This window comes from Felis catus, chromosome A1, assembly GCF_018350175.1.
Source record: "Felis catus isolate Fca126 chromosome A1, F.catus_Fca126_mat1.0, whole genome shotgun sequence".
NCBI classification, from domain to species: domain Eukaryota; kingdom Metazoa; phylum Chordata; class Mammalia; order Carnivora; family Felidae; genus Felis; species Felis catus.
The window spans coordinates 47,463,241-47,486,060 of NC_058368.1; the positions used below are offsets into that span (position 1 = coordinate 47,463,241).

Genomic DNA, 22,820 nt, shown 5'->3' on the forward strand with positions numbered 1-22,820 from the left:
CAAAAAGCATTCTGAAATTAAATTAAAGGTGAACAAAACCTCATCTCTCCAATATTACTGACAGAGGGCAAATACCTGAGTATGAAAAGCTACTGATGCACGTTGGGCATACTGAGCCATTTTGTGCCTGAAATTAAGATTTTTACATAAATCTGCAAGCTTGTGTTTGTCTGTCAACTCTGGGTAAGTACAGTCAGCCCCAATAGCCACAGCCAACAACCGATGAACGATGATATCTGCATATCTAGACACATGAAGGAGAAAGAAAAAATCACACTATGTTAGCATTAAAGCATCTTTTCACAATTGAAAATCAACTATTCTCTATCTCCTATAATTTTATAAGAAAAAAGTACCTTCTGATGGGTGAAGTAAAATGTGTATAGATAGGGGATGCTAAGCCATAGTGATGAAAATCATTATCCATTCCAGAGCAGAAGTACACGGCCTGCATCATACAGCGAGTGGCTAATATCCTTAAGAGAGTGTTTAGATACGGGAAGGTAGGAGAATCAGCCCGGTCCAAAGAGTCAGCCAAGGACTTGGCTGTATCGGTTTTAATTTCCAAATTCTAAGAGCAATGAAGGGGAAAGAGCATCATATTAAACATTTTAAAATCAGTACCATCATGTCTTCAAAACACAAATTATATTGAATAAATATGGTGGTCTTGACCAGATGGTATTTATACCTTTTTTCCTTAACCTAAGAGAACTACAAATAATTTATAGAAAGTAATGATTATTTTGTGTAACATCAAAGCTGAAAATTTTCTGAATGCATTTAAAGGTACTAAGTATCAACCTCCTGCAGAAGTTTCAAAGGGGAAATGGACGGTGGTAGCAGTAGCTCCGTTTCTCCAAGTCCAATTGGTGCCTGCCTATTCTTTGTTGCAATAGGAAAAAAAAAAAAAAATCAAAGCAGATCTGGATCCTTGTCAGCATGTCTGGATTTCCCCTGCAGGTATTTATTTTCCTTCCATTCAAAGTAGAAGTAAAGGCCAGAAGCAAACTAAAACTTTATTGGTCACTAAAGCCCAATCTGCTGATACATCAAAGTAACTGCTTTGTTCTACTGTGGGAGAGGAGGCAAAAATACTTAAATCCTCCTTCCTCTACCCAGATCTTAGGAAGAAATAAGACAGTAAGAGAAAATTCCCCAATTTACAGTGCAAGCCTTACAGCAGAGAAGCTAATTCCATTCTTATGGACATGATAGGAGTAGTAGGCCCACCAGAAAGATTTGAAAAATCAGAAACCAACACCATTCCATTAGAATAATACCCTGAGGCCCAATACTACTTCCAGCTCTATTCTGGGCAGGAAAGGTTGGACTTGAATAAGTGATCCAAAGAAAACCAATGTAAGCCGTAGTCCCCTCAAGGGTAAGGGTAATTATGCCTAAATGAAAGTCCACTAACCAAAGCTATGTGGTGGAGGATACAATACCCTTTCTAGATATTTCCATTTCCCTAATGTATGCAGTAAATGGAGTTACTTCTTAGAGACATGATATAAAGAGGGCTTAACTGAGTTGAAGAGGGAAAAAATTATTTCTAAGTCTCTAAAGTTAGGCAGTTCAGAGGAGGCATGAAATAACACAGGCATAAAGAACATGTATAAAGGCAAAGAAATATGGAAGAGCTTCATATGTTCAGAATATTGCAAATAACTTAGTCTGGAACTTATGGCTGTAGCATAGGGTGCTCTTTAAGGACATTAAAGAATTTTATTAAGCAAATGATTTCAGTATGGGAAGAGAAGACTACATCCAAGTTAGGTAAATTTTTTTCTTTAAATCAAAGATACTCCTGTCATATTTTTGTATCAAAAAACAACGCAACTTTCCTGTAGATGCAAATACAGATAATATAGTACAACAGATAGATCACAACACAAATACAGATGATTTTGCAAACTATGTGACCTTACCTTGGATTTAGCTGCCTTAACAAGAATTTCATAATTTGATGGAGGAGGAGCAGGATGTTTTCGAAGCAGGGCATGTTCTGAAAATTCTTCGTGAATTTTTTTTGCAACAGAGATATTGGCAAGTAACATAAATTCTTCCACCATGGAATTTGTTTCTCTGCCAACGGAAAAATCATTAAACAAGGATATCACATTTATTCCCAGGTTATCTTCTCTATCAGGGAGACAATAGACATACTTCCTATGTAAACATTCATAGTGTGTGCACATGCTTGTTTTTAATAACTTCTGACTCTCATTTTTCAGCTGTGGTGTTAACAGTCTCTTACTATGCATCTACTACATAAGTAAATCTCATGTGAGAGACTTTAAAACTGCATTTAAAAAATAAAAGCTTTACAGGGAACCTGAGTGGCTCAGTCGGTGAAGCATCTGACCCTTGATTTTGGCTCAGGTCATGATATCTCGGGTTCGGAGATGGAGCCCCGCATCGGGCTTGTGTGGAGTCTACTTAGGGTTCTCTCTCTCCCTCTGAGTCCCTTCACTGCTCTCATTCTCTCTCTCTCAAAAATAAATAAACTTTAAAATAAATGAATAAAGCTCACTAACTCTAGTAATATATAAAATCTAAACTGTACTGAACATTTCACCTTCTTTTACTAAGTCTGAAGAGATTTTTAACTATAAATGCATTTAAAAAGTTTACTAAGAATTAAAAGCTATTTAGATCAGATCAATTTGGGCTTAAAAAATTAAAATTTTCACCAATAAATCACAAAAATGAAGAAATTATATTTACATTAGCCATTCTGGGTATTTATTACAGGCCAGACATTGCACTATGTTGTAAGATATCTATCTATATCCATACACACACACACACACACACACACACACACACACACACACACACACACACACCTTAGTCCTGTTTTGCAGATGACAAAACTAAGGATGTGTAGCATTATTCTCTTGCTCAAAGTCGGAGTTAGTAGTAACAAGACCCAAGCCCACATAATCTGACTTCAAAACTCTTAACCAATTTCCTAGTCCTCTCACTCTGTATCGTTAGTCCATGTCTATTTACAACTTAGGTTAGTAAATTATCTGTGTTCTGTTTACACTGTGTTTTCTTTCTCCCAAGTCACTAACATGATGTTGATCTTTCATTCATGTTTCCATTTTTAACAACATCCTAGAACTTCTTGACTAGATTCCTTTTACTTTTTAAATATTAGGAAGGCCTCTAATCGTACCTTTAAAACTACAATCTGTTAGAAATTTGTTTTTTCTTCTTGGTAAGAAGAAATGGATGATGTTCTACTTTGGCAAAGTTACATTCAACATTTTCCTCAAAAAAACCCTCTTAGTAATAGGCTTACTATTCATATTAACATTACTTATATTTGACCAATAGTTCACCCAAAAGTATTTTTTAATTGTAGCTCTAATTTTGTAATTTTATAAAGCACAAAATGAGCATGTACTCAAATTTCTGGTCCTAAGAAACCTGAGTGCATGCTCATTTTTAATCCTTGTTTATCTAATGGAAAAAAGTGTAAGTATACATTTAATGTCAGAATTACCTGGTAAGAGGCATGGAAAAGAGGCCTAACTCTGATTTAACCAAAAATAGCCTTTCTTCCTAAATCAATACAACAGTAACAATAACATGGGTATTCTTAACACCCTGTGAGATAGGTACCATTCAATCCCACTTTACCAACAAACAGAGGTATAGAAATGTTAAGTAACTTGTCTGGAGCCATTGGAGAAAGTGAGATCCAAACCTAGGTAGTCTGGCTTCAAAGCACATGATCTTGACCACTATTCTCTTCTACATTAAATATTAAATTACTAGGGCAATCTTTTACTTACCACAACTATTACTAGTCAAGTTCTATTATCAAGTTGAATCAAGACCAATTCAAGTTCAAAATTTTTCTATTATAATAATACTTCTCAATTTTACATAAGATAGACTAAAAAGCAAAATGATACTTACTTTTCTCTATATAAGTCAAAAAACTACAGAAATCACAGCCCTACTAGAAATAGGTATTTTGGGTATAAATGTATTTTGTTTATTATTACATATACTAGATATTACATTTAAGATAAGATAAAAATCTTATCTAATGCCCATTAAAAGTTACATACCTAAGTTCCTTGGTCTGCAGATCTATAGGATCATGAGTTTCACTGTCCATGTGGAATCGAACTTCTGGAGAAGAAAGTGTCAAAGCCCTAAATAAAAATCAAAGAGGTAAATTAGTCAAGTGAGCCAATAACAGACATAATTCCAGAAGTGATGCTTTTAAAATAGAAAATGATTATAACAAAAGCATTAACAGTTTTCCTTCTGAAGGCTTTAAGGTCAACCTGCTAAGTTTTATGTTCTATTTTTATAGAAAGCTTTGTATCTTACAGATCTAAAATGTATTTAAAAAGAGAACAATAGTGAGGCGCCTGGGTGGATCAGTCAGTTAAGTGTTTGACTCTTGATTTCAGCTCAGGTCATGATCTCATGGTTGTGGGGTTGTCAGGCTCTGTGCCGACAACACAAAACATGCTTGGGATTCTCTCTCTCCCTCTCTTTCTACCCCTCCCCTGCTCATGCACATTTTCTCTCATTCTCTCAAAATACATAAACATTTTTAAAAACTTAAAAAAAAAAAAAAAAGGACAATAGCAACACAATAAGAGTCCTGGTGCTTCTGAGAATCTAAATATGTTCTGTACCCAAACTATGGGCTTTTATTGAGCTACAGGAGTCTATAATCACTTTTACAAATGAAGAAGATAACAGGTAGGGTTTTATTTACTACTGAAAATAATGAATTGGGGAAAGGGATGACAGAGAGAGGCAAAAGAGAAGCTGCCATGTGTAGATGAGTACTATCAGAAGACCCACAGTTCAAAAGTACCTCCACGTTCACTCAGCCAACATAGAGGGGACTGATAAACTACTACCCTGATATGCTACACACACTGACAGCTACTGATCTGGAATGCTACATGTCAGATAACACCCTATGTTAAGTGCTTTCTGTGCATGGTTCACTTAATGAGTTAGCAAGTTCTCCTGTGAAAAGTAAATTCCAACAAGGAAAATCTTATGTTTCTTCATACCTTGATGCTATTTTCATCAGCTCCAAACCAACTTAAAGAATTTTAATGAAGGGGCGCCTGGGTGGCTCAGTTGGTTGAGCGTCCGACTTTGGCTTAGGTCATGATCTTGCAGTTCGTGAGTTTGAGCCCCGTGTCAGGCTCTGTGCTGACAGCTCAGAGCCTGGAGCCTGCTTTGGATTCTGTGTCTCCCTCTCTCTCTGTCTCTTCCCCGCTCATGCTCTGTCTCTCAAAAATGAATAAACGTTAAAAAAAATTTTTTTAAAGAATTTTAATGAAGCTGGGTAACCCTAAACAATCATGGAAAAGGGGGAAATGTAAAGGAAAAAAAGATGAAATGGTGCAAGCTAATTCTTCACCTTTTCCCTCAGTTCTTCAGCTTTATTAGAAGAACAACCAAAGGAATACTGGAGAGAGAATCTTGATCCATTTTCCTTTCTTGCTACGCAGTCTTTACAACAAGATTCTACACTACGTTTAGTCTGTGTTTAATACATCTGGCCTAAAAAGCAATTCTCTCTAAGACTGAGAAGATTCAATGATGTGTTTTTACCAGGAAATGACTGTCTAGTTATTAAATTAAGTAGACTGTTTTTGACATTAAAAATTATCTTTCCTGTCCTAATTAAGAGAAGCTATGTTACAAGTACAAATTTCTCTCCCTTACTTTAAAACCACCAAAATGAATATAGTTTCAATTTGCATTTTATTCATTTTGCTTTTAAAACAAACTTTTTAAAACTTTTAAACATTTATTCATTTTTGAGAGAGAGAAAGAGACAGGGCATGAGCAGGGGAGGGGCAGAGAGAGGGAGACACAGTATCTGAAGCAGGCTCCAAGCTCTGTCAGCACAGAGCCCAATGTGGGGCTCGAACCCACGAACTGTGAGATCATGACCTGAGCTGAAGTCAGACGCTTAACTGACTTAGCCACCCAAATGCCCCTAAAACTTTCTAGAAGTTATCTTTACACACTCTCTTCTGATGTCTGGCATACTAAAAACCTTCACTCACCTGTGTGAAGAGACAGGGATGGCTCAGTGCAACTACCTAGAGAACAACACTGTCCAATGGAACTTTCAGTAGGGATTTAAATGTTCTCTATTCACATTCTCCATTATGGTAGACTAGCCATAAGTGACTAGTGAAATGTGGCTACTGTGACTCAGAAACTAAATTCTTAATTTCCATTAGTTGTAATGGATTTTAATTTAAATAGGCACATCTCATGACACAACACAGAACATCTTGTGCTCCCCAAAAAAAGCACTTTTAGTAGCCGCTTGTAACCCTACCCTGATGGGCATTGGGCATGGTTACCCATAGACCAACATCTGGAAGCCAGCTGTACTTGCTTCACTCTGATGGTTGATGATGTCTTCTGTTATTTAAATGTTTATTTGTGAAAGAGAGAGAGACACACAGTGTGAGCAGGCGAGGGGCAGAGAGAGGGAGACACAGAATCTGAAGCAGGCTCCAGGCTCGGAGCTGTCTGCACAGAGCCCGATGCAGAGCTCGAACTCACGAACTGCAAGATCATGACCTGAGCTGAAGTCAGATGCTTAAATGACTAAGCCACCCAGGCGCCCCAAGGATGTCTTTTAGAAATCAAATTTCTTTTACCTACTTTATCTCAACACATTTGGGTACCTGGATACTACTTATCTCACACTGTTGCAGTTAGGCAAATCCAATGATATAACAGCTAAGAGACACATACCTGCCACTAGCTATCAGATCTTTGGGAAGACTGCTTCTATGTAACTTTTAATCATTTAAAAAATGAAGGTATTGGATTAAATAATCTCTAAAATCACTTCAAACTCTAAAGTGCAATAAGTTCATCCACATTTATTTAAGCATCTGAAAACCAATGTTCAATATGGAAACTCATTTCTAACTAAAATTAGAAACAATCTGCAGAAGAGTCTTAAGGAGCTCTTGCCTCTCTAGAATCTCTTCCAGATCTTTAGCTCAAATATATCAGGTCTTTCTTTTTTTTAAATGTTTATTTTTGAGAGAGAGACAGAGCATGAACAGGGGGGAGGGGCAGAGAGCGTGAGACACAGAATCTGAAGCAGGCTCCAGGCTCTGAGTTGTCAGCACAGAGCCTGACGCGGGGCTCAAACCCACAAATTGTGAGATCATGACCTGAGCCAAAGTCAGAAGCTTAACCGACTGAGCCACCCAGGCGCCCCTCACATGTATCAGTTTTTAGCACAATAAAGTACAAAGACAGAACTACTAAACAAACATCAGTTCAGAATCAAGCAAGTTGCAAACCTAAAAGGTAGCCAAAAGAAAAAGAAATGTCTCTACTTAAGAGTTTCTATTCAGCTCATTAAATAAATCATCATTATCTGTGACAAAACACTTTAAAAAGTTCACAAGTTATCTTATTACCAGAATAAATAAAGATACTTTTTTTTTTTTTTTTGACTGAGAGAGAGTACGATCGGGGAGGGGCAGAGAGAGAGGAGAACAGAGGATCCTAAACAGGCTCTGCACTGACAGCATCAAGCCCAATGTGGGGCTTGAACCGTGAGATCATGACCTGAGCCGAAGTTGGATATTCAACCGACTGAACCACCCAGGTGCCCCTAAATTAAGATACTTCTTAATATTTTTGAAATGTACCCTTTTTCAATTCTTCTTTTTTTCAAAATTTTAGCGAGTTTATTTAGTCCACGGAGACTAGTGGTAATATCATCATTCATGGCTGTGGAATCAATCCTCATCTGAGCTTCAGCATACGTAAGAGAAGCCTAAAAAAGAAATCAGATGTTACTATAACTCTTATAAAAACCAGTTTACTATATTTTCATACTTCCACTATATACTTATAGCTAGATTCCTAGCTATACTATTTATACTCCACACCTATAACCTCTGGCTCATTATTTTGTATCTGATGCAACACACAACATAAGCAAACTCATGTTAAAACAAAACAGTAGTATTCATTGATAAATAAATTGCTTAAACTTTAATTACTTTCATAGTTCAGTTAACGTATAAATACTTAGGTAATGCTTAAATAAAATAAAAAAGTAAGTTACATTATTCTCAGACAATGACTGTAAAGTGAAATCCTTTTCAGATGATCACTGCTTCCTTACTCAATGGCAAATAATTAAGAAACTATAATAATGTAGACATGTTTTACAGAAAATCTACGAAATACCCCATAGTAAGTATCTAAAAATAAGACCAATCGTAGGAAAAAAGATTTCAAGTAAGTTCTAATTATAATCTGAACACACAAATAGTGCTTCTGTTCCTATTTCACATCTCATCGAAAACTACCATTTTTTAGCTTATTTAAAACTAAAAATAAAAATAAAAGCACCTTCGCAAGTAAAAATCAGGAATAGCATCAGAGAGTTGGATGATACCAGCCAGGTCAGATTCTGGGGAGAGCCAACTTACCTACTAGGAATTAGGAGTTCCCCTTCTAAAAATGTTTTCTGTTGTATATTCACTAAATTTTATTTTTCATACGATTTTGTTACACTGACCATGTCTGGGAGAAAAATAAACTCATCCTTTTAAAAAATACAAACTGAGGAAGGCTTCAATCATTCACACGTGGCTGTCAGCCCAACACTGCTTTCTTTCCAACCACTAGTTCATCCAGAACTGCTGAAGGCAACTAGTTGATGGCAAACCTCAGGCGAAGATTCAGGGCAAAGGGAGAAGAGAAGGGAATCTGGGTAGATTGCCAATAAAGGGAAGGATGAGAAAGTTAACCTGGCTCTCTTTTGTCTGACCTGAGCTCTTAGGCTAGTTCTGCTGAAATCCAACCATAATTCCTAACATCATTTCTATGAAAAAATGTGAGTAAAAGAAGACGGTGTACATGCCAACTTTGAAAATACTGACGGGTTATAAGTTGGAACCATTTCAAATGGTAGTGTTCCTGAGTTGAGGCAAAAAATCATCTATTTAGTCTTCTCAAGTATCCAGGCTTTGCAAGTTTCTGAATACAAAATAACTGCAGCAAGAATTAAGCAGAAAACTGGAAAAAATTAGATTTTGCTGCAGCACTGGGGGAAAAATTTAATTTGTTAAAACCCGACTTTTCCAAAACCATCTAGAATACTGTGAAAAGTACCCAAGATTTTAAACGTTAAACTAACCATGAAACTAACCTTTGAATTAATGGCACTTTTGGTAAACCTCACTTTTAAGATTTCAGCATTGTGATTCATTTCCCAAATACATGAAAATGCCAACCTACAGGGAAAGTAGACAGTGTTGGTTAATGGGAATCAGTCAAAGTATTATGTATTATGTAAGTATTATGTTCTTATGAAAAAACATGCATAAATACCTGTCAACGTTACATCTTAAGGAACACAAGTTAGAGCTAAGCAACTCTGGAACCATGTCAATCCTCTGGAACAGAAAATAAAAAGAGTGGCAGACTACTTAGCTATAGCCATACATGTATTTGAGGTTTTATTCTCAAATAGCATTAATTTAACAAGGGGGAAAAGTCTTTGTGCATAAAACTGAGAAGATATGAAATAAGTCTAACTCTAGAAAAAGTATTTCCACACAACTGTTATAAATGGGAAGCAATAAAAGGAAATTGGACTTCATGTCAGTGGATGTAAGTAGAAGTCCTCTCCACAGCCACTGAGCTGTCCTCCGAGCTTGCAATCTCTGCTCTGTACAGCAAGTTTGTACTAGGTAACACACACAAGCCTTAACAGCTCTAGGACTGGACCTTTCTCCTCCAATGCCCAACTCAAACCACATGGTGTTTCATGGTGCCACAAAATTTTTATGAAAAAAAGTCACATGGAAGAACCTTGACAATGAATTTGTAATAGACTAAGCTTAACTTTCTTTTCTATTTTCACTATTTTTCTCTGTAGGTTATGGAAGATTACTTTAAAAAGAAGAACTGGCAAATTATGACAAAACAGACTCATGACTTAACTTTAAAAGCAACAGAAAATACCTTAGTTACCCACAGCTAACAAGTTCTATGTTACATAACAACTTATATTAACTAAATCTACTTGTTATTTGGGCCACTCAATAACAAAACACATTGCAGTATCTTCACTGATTTAAAGTCACCTTTTTCTATGTATATGCCTTTTAGCTAATTCACGTATTATTCCAGACTGTTAAGAATTCAAAAGTGCCTGTAGTTTTTACTACTGTAAAAACTACAGACTAACAATGCACAACTCACATAATAGTTATTCATCCTATTTCACTAAATACTGAGGCTGGATACACCCTTCTCAGGAAACACCTCAGATGATTTACTATTAAAAATAAAACAGGGGCACTTGGGTGCCTGAGTATCTGACTTTGGTTCAGGTCATGATCTCGTAGTTTGTGAGCTCGAGCTCCACATCGGGCTCTCTACGGTCAGCACAGAGCCTGCTTCAGATCCTCTGTCTCGCTCTCTCTCTCTCTGACTCTCCCCCACTCACTCTGATAAACATAAAAATATAAAAAAAAAAAAACAACAGATAATGAAAAAGTTACAAGCATGTGTCAAAATTCCATTTTAAATTTAACTCATTTACCTTTTCACAAAGATACACTGTTGTTCCCCTTCTGGCTGACTCTTGATCCAAAGCATTTCCTGGCCTAATAAAATGGCTAACATCTGCAATATGAACACCAACCTTAAAAAGATAAAAATAAAAGGATGTCTACAGGTTTAATTGGATAAATGTACTAATGGAATTCAAATGAAAAGAAATATAGCAAAACTGACAAAGCACAGTCACGTTTACCGTTTCAACTTTGACACATGCCCATTTAGTCACTGCAGCTATAACTGACTAGGCATGAATAATTCACAAATTCTACAATGGGTCAAAAGAAAATGAACTCAAAAACAGAACTATGTATTTGGATAAGAGCATCACTAGAAGAATACCTCCAAATTTCCATTTTCAAGTTCTCTACAATGCAGAGCATCATCTATATCAGTACATCCCGGTGGGTCCACACTACAAACACACAGATGTCTTAGGTCTTCTCGGTTTTTCATGTCCTAGAAGATGCCACATTATTAAGAAATAAAAACTATTTTGATAGTACAAATCAAACAGCTCTTACAAAATCAACAATCTCTATACATGTTAAAGGAAACTTTATTAAAAATAACCACACATTATGATCTGTAACATATGGTTTCTTCACCTTTGAACAATTTGACATAAGCTAGTGTTGGTTTCCCAGAAAAACATTATCTTTGAATAAAACAAATGATTTTTTTTAATACCTCAGAGTTCTATATCTAACTAAATGCGAGTAAGGGATTATGGTTTCTATGTATTTAAAAAAACATACAGAAATCAAATTAGCCCAGACAGAGTAATTTATAAAGTCATTACATTCTTTTCAACTTACCTTTTCAGTAATGCTCCAGGGCATCTTTGGTAGAAAGCTAAGAACAGCCTGGGAAAAAGGCTGATGGGGAACGTCATGCTCAAGCAACAGAACTTCTGTTTCAGTCTCTTTATCTCCAACTTCACCTAAGTTTTTTACAAAGTGTCCCTAAGGCCAAAAAGTATTATTAAAAAGGTGAATTTAACAGCTTTTTGTTTGGTCATTTATGTTTTATTATTACATTAAATTCTTGGAACATTTATATATCACCTTAGAATTTCTAAATGTTCCCAACGCTTTTTCATTTTTTTTAATGTTCATTTTTGAGAGAAAGAGAGAACGTGTGTACGATGGGGAAGGGACAGAGAAGCGGGGGGGGGGGGGGGTTGGGGGGAACAGAGGATCTGAAGTGGGCTCTGTGCTGACAGCAGAGAGCCCAATGCAGAGCTCAAACTCACAAACCATGAGATCATGACCTGAGCCGAAGCTGAAGTCGGATGCTTAACCAACTGAGCCACCCAGGTGTCCCCCAATGCTTTTTAAATTTTTTTTTTAATGTTTATTTATTTTTGAGAGAGCGCATGAATGGGGGAGGGGCAGAGAGAGAGAGAGAGAGAGAGAGAGAGACAGAGAGAATATGAAGCAGGCTCCAGGCTCTGAGCTGCCAGCACAGAGCCTGATGTGGGGCTTGAATCCACAGACCGCAAGATCATGACCTGAACCGAAATCGGTCACTAACCAACTGAGGCACCCAGGTGCGCCCCCCCCACCCCCCAATGCTTTTTAAAAATGAGTCTATAAATCTCAAATGATTTAGGATGGAGACTTCCCAAGGGCCCAATTTTTATACAGCAAAGTGTCTGTTTGTTTCCAATGATCTTTAAAGTTTAAAATGTACTTCAAATACAGTAGCTTCAAAATTTATTAGAATCTACTAAGGTTTCAAACACCATTATCAAAAGCTATTTGTTAGGAAATTTGAGTAAAAACAATCAAATGATTTACATTACAATTTCATGACATTAATTTTCAAACAGGATATACCACTTATTAGGTAACTTTGCAGCATATTCCTACATTCCAGTATGAATTTTATTATAAAAGCAGATTCTACTTTAACTAAAAGAAGCAATTTTATATCCAATTCTTAATTTAATATTCTAAGGTAAAATAAATCATTCAAGCTTACGTTTGGATATCTGGAATTTCTGGGCCAACCATCAATAGCAACAATAATTCTCCTTCCTTCTAATGTAGAAGCCTGTCTGGTTTCTATTCGAATTCTAGGGATTCTCTTATCAGCAGGGGTAAACAGATGTCTTCTTGACTAAAGAAAATCAGGACAGTAGATTTTACATACAGACATACAAATTTGAGGATAAGGGCATGGGGAGGCTTCTAAGTTCTTTTAATGGGTATTACTTTTAATTACATTAACATACTCTTTACTCACCTCTTTAATATCAGACTTGGAAAGCATGCCACAATATGGTCTCCAATTTCTTTTTATTATTCCTACAACTCTACCTGTAGGTTTTAACATTTTTTCATTTACAGCAGTCTTAAGCTGAGATTTAAAAATAAAAATACTCAAGTTATTTTCCTCCAAGTATGAGACAATTTCTCTCCAAAATCAGAATATGAATATAAATACTAATACTTTCAGGCAGTAAATTATGACATAGAGCTACAGAATCTTGATGCCTCAAAATTCTGAGAACATGCCAAACCAAACCATGGAAATAGTTCCATAATAATAAAGCACTATAAAAACAATCAAAAAACAAAGAAAAAATATAAATATAACTGAATATGTTAGAACTCAACTCTTCAGTTTATAGACACACACACACACGCGCGCGCGCGTGCGCGCGTATTTATAGGATCCATGCCCAGCATGGAGCCCAAAGCAGGGCTTGAACTTACGACCCTTAGATCAAGACCTGAGCTGAGATCAGGAGTCAGATGCATAACCACCTGAGCCACCCAGGCACCCCTCAACTCTTCAGTTTTAATACAAGGATTTACTGACATACACACACACACACACACACACACACACATGTCTGGGAATTAACAGACTAGGATTTTAGTAGCAGTTTGCACTAAATAGCTACGTGGCAACTATTAATTCATTACAAAGAGATACCTTTAGAGGTTCTTCCTTATCTAAAATAAAAACCCAAATAAAAAGTATTTTTTAGAAATAGCTGAGGGATTTTACGGTATTTCAACTTCAACGCTTTCCTATGGCCTCGACTCTGCAAGGATGTTAACAGCAAAACTCTAGAACACTGAAAATAATTCATAGAAAAAGAACTACTAACGTGAATTTCAACTATTTGTGTTATTCTTATAATTCTAAAATACAGAAATAAATGAGTCCTATCAGGTAGACTTTAGATCATGAGAAATGAGTGAAAGCATTCTCTTCACAGTAAATACGGTAACAGAGAAGGAACTAAAACATATAGGCCCTTTATGTGAGGGCCTATAGGTACATCTATTATGATGATGGGATTTTAATATTACTTAAAAGCAACTCAGAAAATTTCAAATTTGTATTTACTTAAACCTCACTAATTCAGACAGATCATGTAACTGAATGGCAAAATTAAAAGTTTCATAAGCAAGTTACAGTCGTTTTGCATTTAAACCCATTTATTTGAGCAAACTAAGATATTAAGATACTAATTGAAAAGAAAACTATTTAAATACTTAACAGGGAAAATAATCAACTATGTGTATAAAATGTATTAAACGCACAGAACTATAATCTTAATCAGTAAATCTGAAAGCAGTGAAACTTGTTTCATTTTCTCCAAAGCTAAAACATAAGTGAACTAAACAAAGCTACACAGACAAAAGATAAACCTGCTTGGTTTCATACAATGCGTTCTCTCTCCTCTTCTTTTTCCAGATCATCTTCATTTTGCCCTTCATCGTGTAAAACCACAGAAGATGGTGCCACCCACTGATTCTTCGGAAGAAGCTCTACAGCCACAATATCTTCATGAACAGCTCGGTTTAAATGTTTAAGTCCCTGTAAGATTATCTGTGTAAAACAGCAAATGACATGTGCCCAGATATTTTTAATGACAATATAAGAATGGGAAGGCTGCCTCACAGAAGAGATATCCTGAATGTTTCTACGTATCTCCAGTTCTCCTTTATATTTTTTCCTCTTCTATAGTGTCCCTTTACTCTGTCCTCTCAATTTCTCAATATCAAGTTGAGAATACATGTCGGAAAGTAGGGGCTGTGTTCATGGCTCCACCATAAATAACTCTTACTTTAGTACCAAAAGATCTTGGGACAATTTCTTAATCTAAATCTCAGGGTACAGACAGGTAGCATGAAAAAGAGTACCTGCTTTCATAAGCACAGGTGGAAATTAAGTGAAATGCGGCATTCAAAGCATTTAAAAGACTACCTGGCAAATAGTGAGCACCCAAAAATGATTACTATTTGCTTTAAAGTGTGTGAAGCCTTCTGGAGCAATTCTGTTATGTAAACAGCATGTCACATAACTAGCCATCATTCAGAAAACAGGCGCAGCCTACCTTTTGATTAAATTTTCATTTTCTTAAAAATGGCTAAATAAAAAGTTCTTTTCTTCAATAAGAAGTTTTCTAAAATAGTGATTCATTCTATTATCTATGATCTCTCACATAGCTGCCTTTAAGCTGATACACTTTGAAGGGTAAATTTAAATTCTCATACAAAATTTTAAACACCGATGAAAGAAATCATGAACAAAAACTATTTTACTGCATGTGGAATTTATGTACACAACACTTGCCTCTTTATTTTCTTCATCATCTCCATGAACCCATACTGTAGCTTCTAAGTAATTTTCCCTGCTGGCTCTAAATGTTCCCTGAAGGTATGTACCAGATTTTATGCCCTGTTGCAGCTTACTTAAAGGAAGATGCTCTGAAAATATTATTCTTCCACTTTCTATTTCATTCTGTGAAATAAGCAAACCAAAAGATGTGGTTAGTATGTGAATCTTCCACACGCTCCATACACAACTATTATCATCACTATCAGGTATTGTTTTTAAAAGACCTTCCACATTATGGAATACACAGCTCCAGTATACATAGCACAGTAAGAAAAAAATTTTATTCTTAGGGCAACTTAACACAAATATTTCAATTTCATTACAATCAGGCACAGTAAGAAAAAAATTCTTTCTATTTTTAGGGCAACTTACACAAATATTTCAATTTCATTACAATCAGGCGTTTAGCCACAGATGTCACTAATAAATTCTGCGTGTCCCTTCCTCCCACACCAGGCCTCCCAAAATGAAGGTGTGTAGTTAGCAGGTCAGATGAGTGGGTAGGTAAGTAAAGTGTTTTTGAAGGCTCAGTTCCATGAACAGAGTGCATTTACAAGAAAAGAACAAAAAAAGCTGTTTCTATTTTGGACATGTTAAATAGTTAAGAAATAAGATAGAAGCAGGTCAGGAAGTGCTTCAAGTCTGCCACAACACCTGTTAGGATTCTTAGAGACCTCAACATCCAAAACCCGCACTGCTTGGCTCCTTTAACTACCCTTTTCATCTCCCACAATTTTCCACCTTCCAAGGAGATAACTTTATTCCTTCTCCTTTTATCTTTAACTCTCCCATTTCCCTGTTTTCCTGCCTCACTCAGATGAGAGACTTCAATCTCCATACTGAGAATCAAAAGCAGTCACTAGAGACCTACCTCATCCTCCAACCATTGCATCCACCCACCTACCTGATCGATACCAAAACCTCAGATTTCTCTCTTGCAACAATGAATAGAATGATTCTGTTCTTTTGGTTGGGCACTGCTATCTCCTCTGCTCCATTCAAGGACTCTGTCCTGTGATGATCTCCTCTCTAGGGTCAAATTCCCCCCCTACCCCCACTACAACATTCGTACCATCATATCAACTTGGAATAACCTAGTAAATATGGTTAATTAATTTTAGGTTCTCTGGCCTGACCACTCTGTTCCACTTGACACCAATATGCCACCAAAGCATTATCTGTAATTGCTGTGTATCTCCTTCTTCACCCACACCCTCAGGAATCCATTATAATCAAGTTTCACTGTCAGTCAACGAAAGCCATTACTGTTGAGGTCGCTAATAATATATTGTCTCAGCTACTTCAGTGCTCCATTCTCAGTCTGACCAAGACTTCTTCAAATGACCTTTCCTTCCCTGAGACCCTTTAGCATCCAAATCATCCTTCCTTGGGTTTGTCACAGTTCTCTGGCAGCTCCTACTTAGGCTCCTCTGTGCATTCTCCTTTTCCTGATCACTAAATGTTGGGACTGTCCCAAGACTTGGTTACAGTCTCTTTTCTTCTTTATACGTATTTATTCTCAGAACATTTCCTCTCATCGTGTCATTTCTTCCCACCTAAAACAATACCAACAAAACCTCTTGACCCCTCTTACTCTCCAAAAACCACCCCTTTTCTCTCCTTCCCATGGCAGCATCAGAAGTGTTGTAATACTGTAATCCCCCTCTTCCCATTTTCACCTATTCTAGTCAAACTTCTGCCTCCCAACCGTCAAAACTACTCTGGATAGTACCTCCCACCCCCACAAATGTCATTATGCTAAATCCAATCATCAGTTCCCATGAATTTGACTTAGCAACATTTGACACAATGATCACCCCCTCCTCCTTGAAATGTTTTCTGTACTGGGCTTCCAAGAACTTCACACTCACCTGCTTTTCCTCTTGTATCTCATTTACTGGTTCCCCTCATGTTTCTGACTTCTTCTTAGAGAGCCCAAGGGCTCTTGGACCTCTTCTCTGTTCAGCCTACGCTCATTTCCCTATATCAGGGCCACTCAAACTACGGCCCACGCACCAAGTCCAAACCGCTGCCTGGTTCTGGTAAATTACGTTTCATTGGAACACACCCAGGCTCACTCATTTATCTATTATTGATAGTTGCTCTCATGCTACAACAGCAGAATTTGTGAGAGAGACCATATAGCCTGCAAAGCTAAAAAAAAATCCACAATCTGATCCTTTACCAAAAGAGCTTGCCAGGGAGAAAATATTTGCAGATCATGTACCTGATAAGAAACTTGTATCCAGATTATAAAAAAGAACCTTTATGACTCGGTAATAAAAAGCCAACCCAACTAAAAATCAAGCAAACCATTTGAATAGACATGTACACGCACATATATAAATTAAAAAATATATTACACATAATATACAAATGGCCAATAAGCTCATGAAAAATTGTTCAGCACCCTGTTATTAAGGAAATGCAAATTAAATCAAAACCTCAATGAGGTATCACTTGACACTCTTTATTTATTTTTTTTTAATTTTTTTTTTCAACGTTTATTTATTTTTGGGACAGAGAGAGACAGAGCACGAACGGGCGAGGGGCAGAGAGAGAGGGAGACACAGAATCGGAAACAGGCTCCAGGCTCTAAGCCATCAGCCCAGAGCCCGATGAGGGGCTCGAACTCACAGACCGCGAGATCGTGACCTGGCTGAAGTCGGACGCTTAACCAACTGCGCCACCCAGGCGCCCCCACTTGACACTCTTTAAAATGGCTATAATGAAAAAGATAGACAACATGTACTGACGAGAATATGGAGAAACTGGAACTCTCATACACTGCTGGCAGAAATGTAAACTGCGGCACACACTGGGAAACAGTCTGGCAGATCGTCAAAAAGTTAAACGTAAAATTACCATACGATGAAGCAAGTCCACTTGCACATACCTAACTATGTATCAAAGAAAAACAAAGGTGGCCAAGAAAGACCACATTTTACATTACTCCATTTATATGAAATGGGACAGCTTACAGAGATAGGTTAGCAGTTGGGTGGGGCTAAAGCAAAGGCATTTCAGGGACAGACTGAGATCGAGTGGTAATGGATATGAATTTATTTTGGAAGAGAAGACAATGTTCTAAAATTGGATTGTGGTGATGGCTGCACAATCTTGTAACTATACTAAAAAATGTACGTCTTAAATAGATGGGTTGCATGGTATGGGACTTATACTTCAACAAACCTATTTAAAAAAAAAGTCGTCTATGCCAATCCCGGCCTCACATATTCTCATTTGGTCTTGTGGCTTTATATGCCACCTGTATGTTGATGAGATCCACATTCATCTCTCTAGTATGTCTGTTATGTCTAGTCCTAAACTCTCTCAAGGGCTACAGATTTGCATATCCAACTGCTCATACCATAAAGCCCGACAGCTCTAACAGTTACCTCAAACTTAAATGTCTGAAATCGTACCTCTGATTTTTCACTCAATCTCACTCGCTCCCTTCAACCTGTGTAAATAAAGCAATACTAGCCACCTAGTTGCTCAGGTAAAACACCTAAGGTCATCCATATTTTTCATAGCCCCAACCAATCTACACCAAGTCCTAAAACATCTATCTGTAACATATACCCAATATCTGACTACTTCCCACTACCTTAACTGCTACCACCATGGTCCAATTTTCTACCCTGCCGAGTCCTAAAATATCCTGACTAGAGGACCCTGCTTCTAATCTGTTCTCTTAGAGCAGCCAGATGGATCTTATTATTCTCCCATTCAACCTCTGTCCAGCACTCATGGACTAAAATCTAAGGTGTTCACCATGACTCATTAAATCCTATGTGATCTGGTCCCTGCCTTATTGTTCACTTCATTTATAACATTTTCTCCCTTGCTTACTCTATCCTAGGCACACTTTTCACTGTCTCTGGATCTTGCCAACTTATTCTAACCTCAGAGCCTTTGAACTTGCTAGCCTTCTTCTGTAAGAAATGCTCTTCCCCAGTTACTAACATGGTTAATGCCCTAACATAATTCAACTAAAACGTCCCTGTCTTGAAGCAAATTTGCTTAGTTAGTATCCTTTACATCTCAGCTTAGACATTACTTGCACCAGGAAGCCTTGACATCACAAATCTGGATTAGGTACTAAGTACAGTCAGTTCTCCTATGCTTGTTTTGAAAACATGAATGGGTTCTGATGCAACTAACATATTAAAAGATACTGGGTGAACACAGGAAACTGCAGCTAGCTGAACAAAGCCGCTCAGGACCCCGCAAAACACACTCACCTCTCCAACGTCTGTTACCTCAGATTCCACATCATCTTTACGTACCTAACAACTTTTTGTCCAAATTTAGATAACTCTCTTTCCACCACTTCACTCAGTTTTTGAGTGTGCCCCAAGCTCATTTTCCCGTTAGCTCTGCTGCCTTTAATACATGAATTTGCATGACACAGTGAACTTGAATATACATGTTGTATTACAACAGAACTGGCTGGAATTTCACCCTATCCTACACTAACCTTAAAACAATCCTTGATCAAATATTATACATTACCAATGTTAGATTACTTCTTTCTCCTTCTAGACCATTGCTATCCAAAACAACTTTGAGATAGGAATATGCTTTCTGTGATCTCCAATATGGTAGCCATGGGACACAAGTGTGAGCACTTCTAAGGTGAGTAATGCAACTGAGATTTAAACTGATTTAAATCTGAATTAAACTTAAACAGCCAGATGCAACTAGTGGCTACCTGTTAGAGCAGTCTCTGAATCTATATTCTAAAAAAAAATATCAAGCCCACCTTTTATTTTCTCACTTCGTTTTAGTTTTGTAAAATAATCATGATTGAAGATAAGCAGGGTGAAGGAAAGACTGGATGTCTGTCTAATGTCCTATCACATAAAATCTGTTTCTATAATAACGATAGCTGCCATTTACATTTACCGTAGCTGTGTGCCATGCAGTGAAATAAGAATTTTATTAATACTGTTATTTCATTTGACTCTTATAACCATGCTATGAAGTCATTGCTAAATCTACCTTATATATAAGGAAGTGAGTGCCCATGAGGTTCACTGATTCACTTAGCATGCCCTCCCATATCCCACTATTGTAGGAATCCCTTTATTCCTCTTTCTGCCTCTAACTTTGCCCTTGATACAATGCATCATCTTACAAATTGGAATCAGAATGGTCTTTCCAATGAATAACATTTCTGATCATTCTCCCCCATTCCTCCCAGGCATACTCTCATATACTCTTAATTTCTTTCAGCCTGCCTTATGAGGTAGGAAGCCCAGAATCCTATCTGCTATCTTTCTCTTCATAGCAGTCCTTTAGAATAAGATAGTTTAAAAATTACTGACCTACAGAATAAATTCTAGACCTTCGTTAGATGGCCCCTACCCTTCCTGTGCTATCTCTTACGGTTCCTTCCCTTCTTCCTTCAGGACTAATGCTACAGCTTTATGCTCTCTGTCTGCACTGCACACTACTTCCTTATTGGTCAAATACTTATGCCTTATTCACAAACCAGCTATGGATTCCTTTATCCATTCATTCTAATGGTGCCACCATGTGACAGGTCCTACTCAGGTTGCTGAGAGTGTATTAATGAACAATGCTAGTTTAGAAAGTCTTTCTTTAAGAATGGCACTTTCGGGGGCATCTGGGTGGCTCAGTTGGTTGGGCATCAGACTTCGGCTCAGGTCATGATCTCAAGGTTCGTGAGTTCGAGCCCCCATCAGGCTCTCTGCTGTTAGCACAGAGCCTGCTTTGGATCCTCTGTCTCCCTCTCTCTCTCTGTTCCTCCCCCGCTCTCTCTTTCCCTCTCAGAAATAACAAATATTAAAAAAAAATTTTTTAATATTATTTAATAAGCCTATTATAGTCACTCTTGTTTATAACCCAGCTCCTAATGAACTCCAGCTTACCTACTGATATTCTAATTTTTAAATTTAACTGTAAATCTAATATCCCAAAGTGGCCATTTTAATACTTTCACTTCTCAAAACCAAAATAAAACAAACTCAAACTTACCCCTTCTTCAGACAAACAAGCAAGACGATCTATGAGTTCTGGGTTAGCAGTTAGGCTCTTTACATATTCTTCACCTGAAAAGTAAGTTTTGTTGTTCTCAATAAAATCAAGTGATTTTTTTTTTAGATAAGAAAACATGAATAATGTTGTTTATATTACATCTATCAATTCTTTTTTAAACCTGCATCTGTTGATATGGTCATGTCTAAGCAGAAATATCAGGTTAAGCACATCTATGAGCTTTTATTGCAAAACCAAGTACAAAGAGTGATGAGGAAAGTTACCAGCCACTGGCCACCACAACTTACTTGGCTGAGAAATGCTGAGAAATTTAAAAATGCAAAATATCACATGAAGTTATATAGAAACATGAAAATATTAAATATTCAAGTGACCATCTGACCAAGGGTCTGATGGTAGTTCATATTTGCAAATGCCTATAAAAATTAACAGCTTCAGGGCATCTGACTGGCTCAGCTGGTTACGTGTCTCACTCGATTTCAGCTCAGATCATGATCTCACAGTTTGTGGGTTTGAGCTCTGCATTGGACTCTCTGCACTGACAGTGCTGAGCCTGCTTGGGGTCTCCCTCTCTCTCTGCCCTTCCTCCACTAGCATGTGCTCTCCCTCTCTCAAAACCAAATGATGAGAGGCGCCTGGGTGGCTCAGTCAGTTAAGCGTCTGACTTCGGCTCAGGTCAAGATCTCGCAGTTTGTGAGTTCGAGTCCCGCGTCAGGTTCTGTGCTGACAGCTCAGAGCCTGGAGCCTGCTTTGGATTCTGTGTCTCCCTCTCTCTCTCCGCCCCTCCCCCGCTCACACTCTGTCTCTCTCAAAAAAAACATTAAAAAAAATTTTAAAAAAACAAAAAACAGATAAACTAAAAAAAAAAAATTAACAGTTTCTACATTTAGACTTACAAGTGAAAGCTGGTATTCCTTCTTCTATGGCTTTTTCTTTGTTTTTCTTGTCATTTGTTATGAAAATAACTTGCAGGTGATTCTCTGCTGACATTTTCTTCAAATGTTCATTGTACCATTTTGCTGCTACTCGAATAGCTCTGTCATTTCTGTCATTAGCATTTTCTCCCTGTTCCTGTTCTACATAAGTTTCTCTAAATACAAAGGAGAAAATGAAGTAAATGAAAACCAATAGAAATAATATATAAAGTCTTAGGACATATATGCTAAACTTAAAAGTCCATGGTATGTATTTTCCTCTTGAGTGCATTCAGATTCATGCCTCATGAAATATATGAGAACCTTATACTTTTTTAAGACAATGATGGCTTGAAAAATAAGACAATCATGTTATTAATGAAACTATAAAAAGGCTAAAACAATTTTATTTCACAAAAAAATATTCAAGAGCAGAATTTATATTTTGGGTTGAGATCTGAAATAACAATTATTGTAAAAACTATAATAAAACTTTAAAGGTTTGATAAGATATTATCTGAAGTATAAATTAACAGTAATTCTCAGAAGCTACAAAGAGGATGTTCTAATCATATGATTCTACAGTCATTAAATACACAACACATA

At 37.0% G+C, this 22,820-nt stretch overlaps 1 protein-coding gene across 3 annotated transcripts in view; it reads right to left on the reverse strand.

The window, feature by feature from the left end:
* DIS3 (DIS3 homolog, exosome endoribonuclease and 3'-5' exoribonuclease) overlaps positions 1–22,820 on the reverse strand; it is a 28,070-nt gene that overhangs the window by 2,139 nt on the left and 3,111 nt on the right. For all 3 annotated transcript variants that reach the window (XM_019827899.3, XM_003980443.6, XM_045054206.1), the window contains 16 exons: positions 22,197–22,390; positions 21,280–21,353; positions 15,229–15,396; positions 14,317–14,481; positions 12,880–12,993; positions 12,616–12,753; positions 11,448–11,594; positions 10,972–11,088; positions 10,613–10,714; positions 9,394–9,458; positions 9,212–9,296; positions 7,698–7,825; positions 4,092–4,178; positions 1,932–2,088; positions 357–571; positions 76–244 (listed from right to left, as the gene is read on the reverse strand). In XM_019827899.3, the coding sequence (XP_019683458.2) occupies positions 76–244; positions 357–571; positions 1,932–2,088; positions 4,092–4,178; positions 7,698–7,825; positions 9,212–9,296; positions 9,394–9,458; positions 10,613–10,714; positions 10,972–11,088; positions 11,448–11,594; positions 12,616–12,753; positions 12,880–12,993; positions 14,317–14,481; positions 15,229–15,396; positions 21,280–21,353; positions 22,197–22,390 (2,125 nt within the window). The remainder of the gene's footprint in view (positions 1–75; positions 245–356; positions 572–1,931; positions 2,089–4,091; positions 4,179–7,697; positions 7,826–9,211; positions 9,297–9,393; positions 9,459–10,612; positions 10,715–10,971; positions 11,089–11,447; positions 11,595–12,615; positions 12,754–12,879; positions 12,994–14,316; positions 14,482–15,228; positions 15,397–21,279; positions 21,354–22,196; positions 22,391–22,820) is intronic.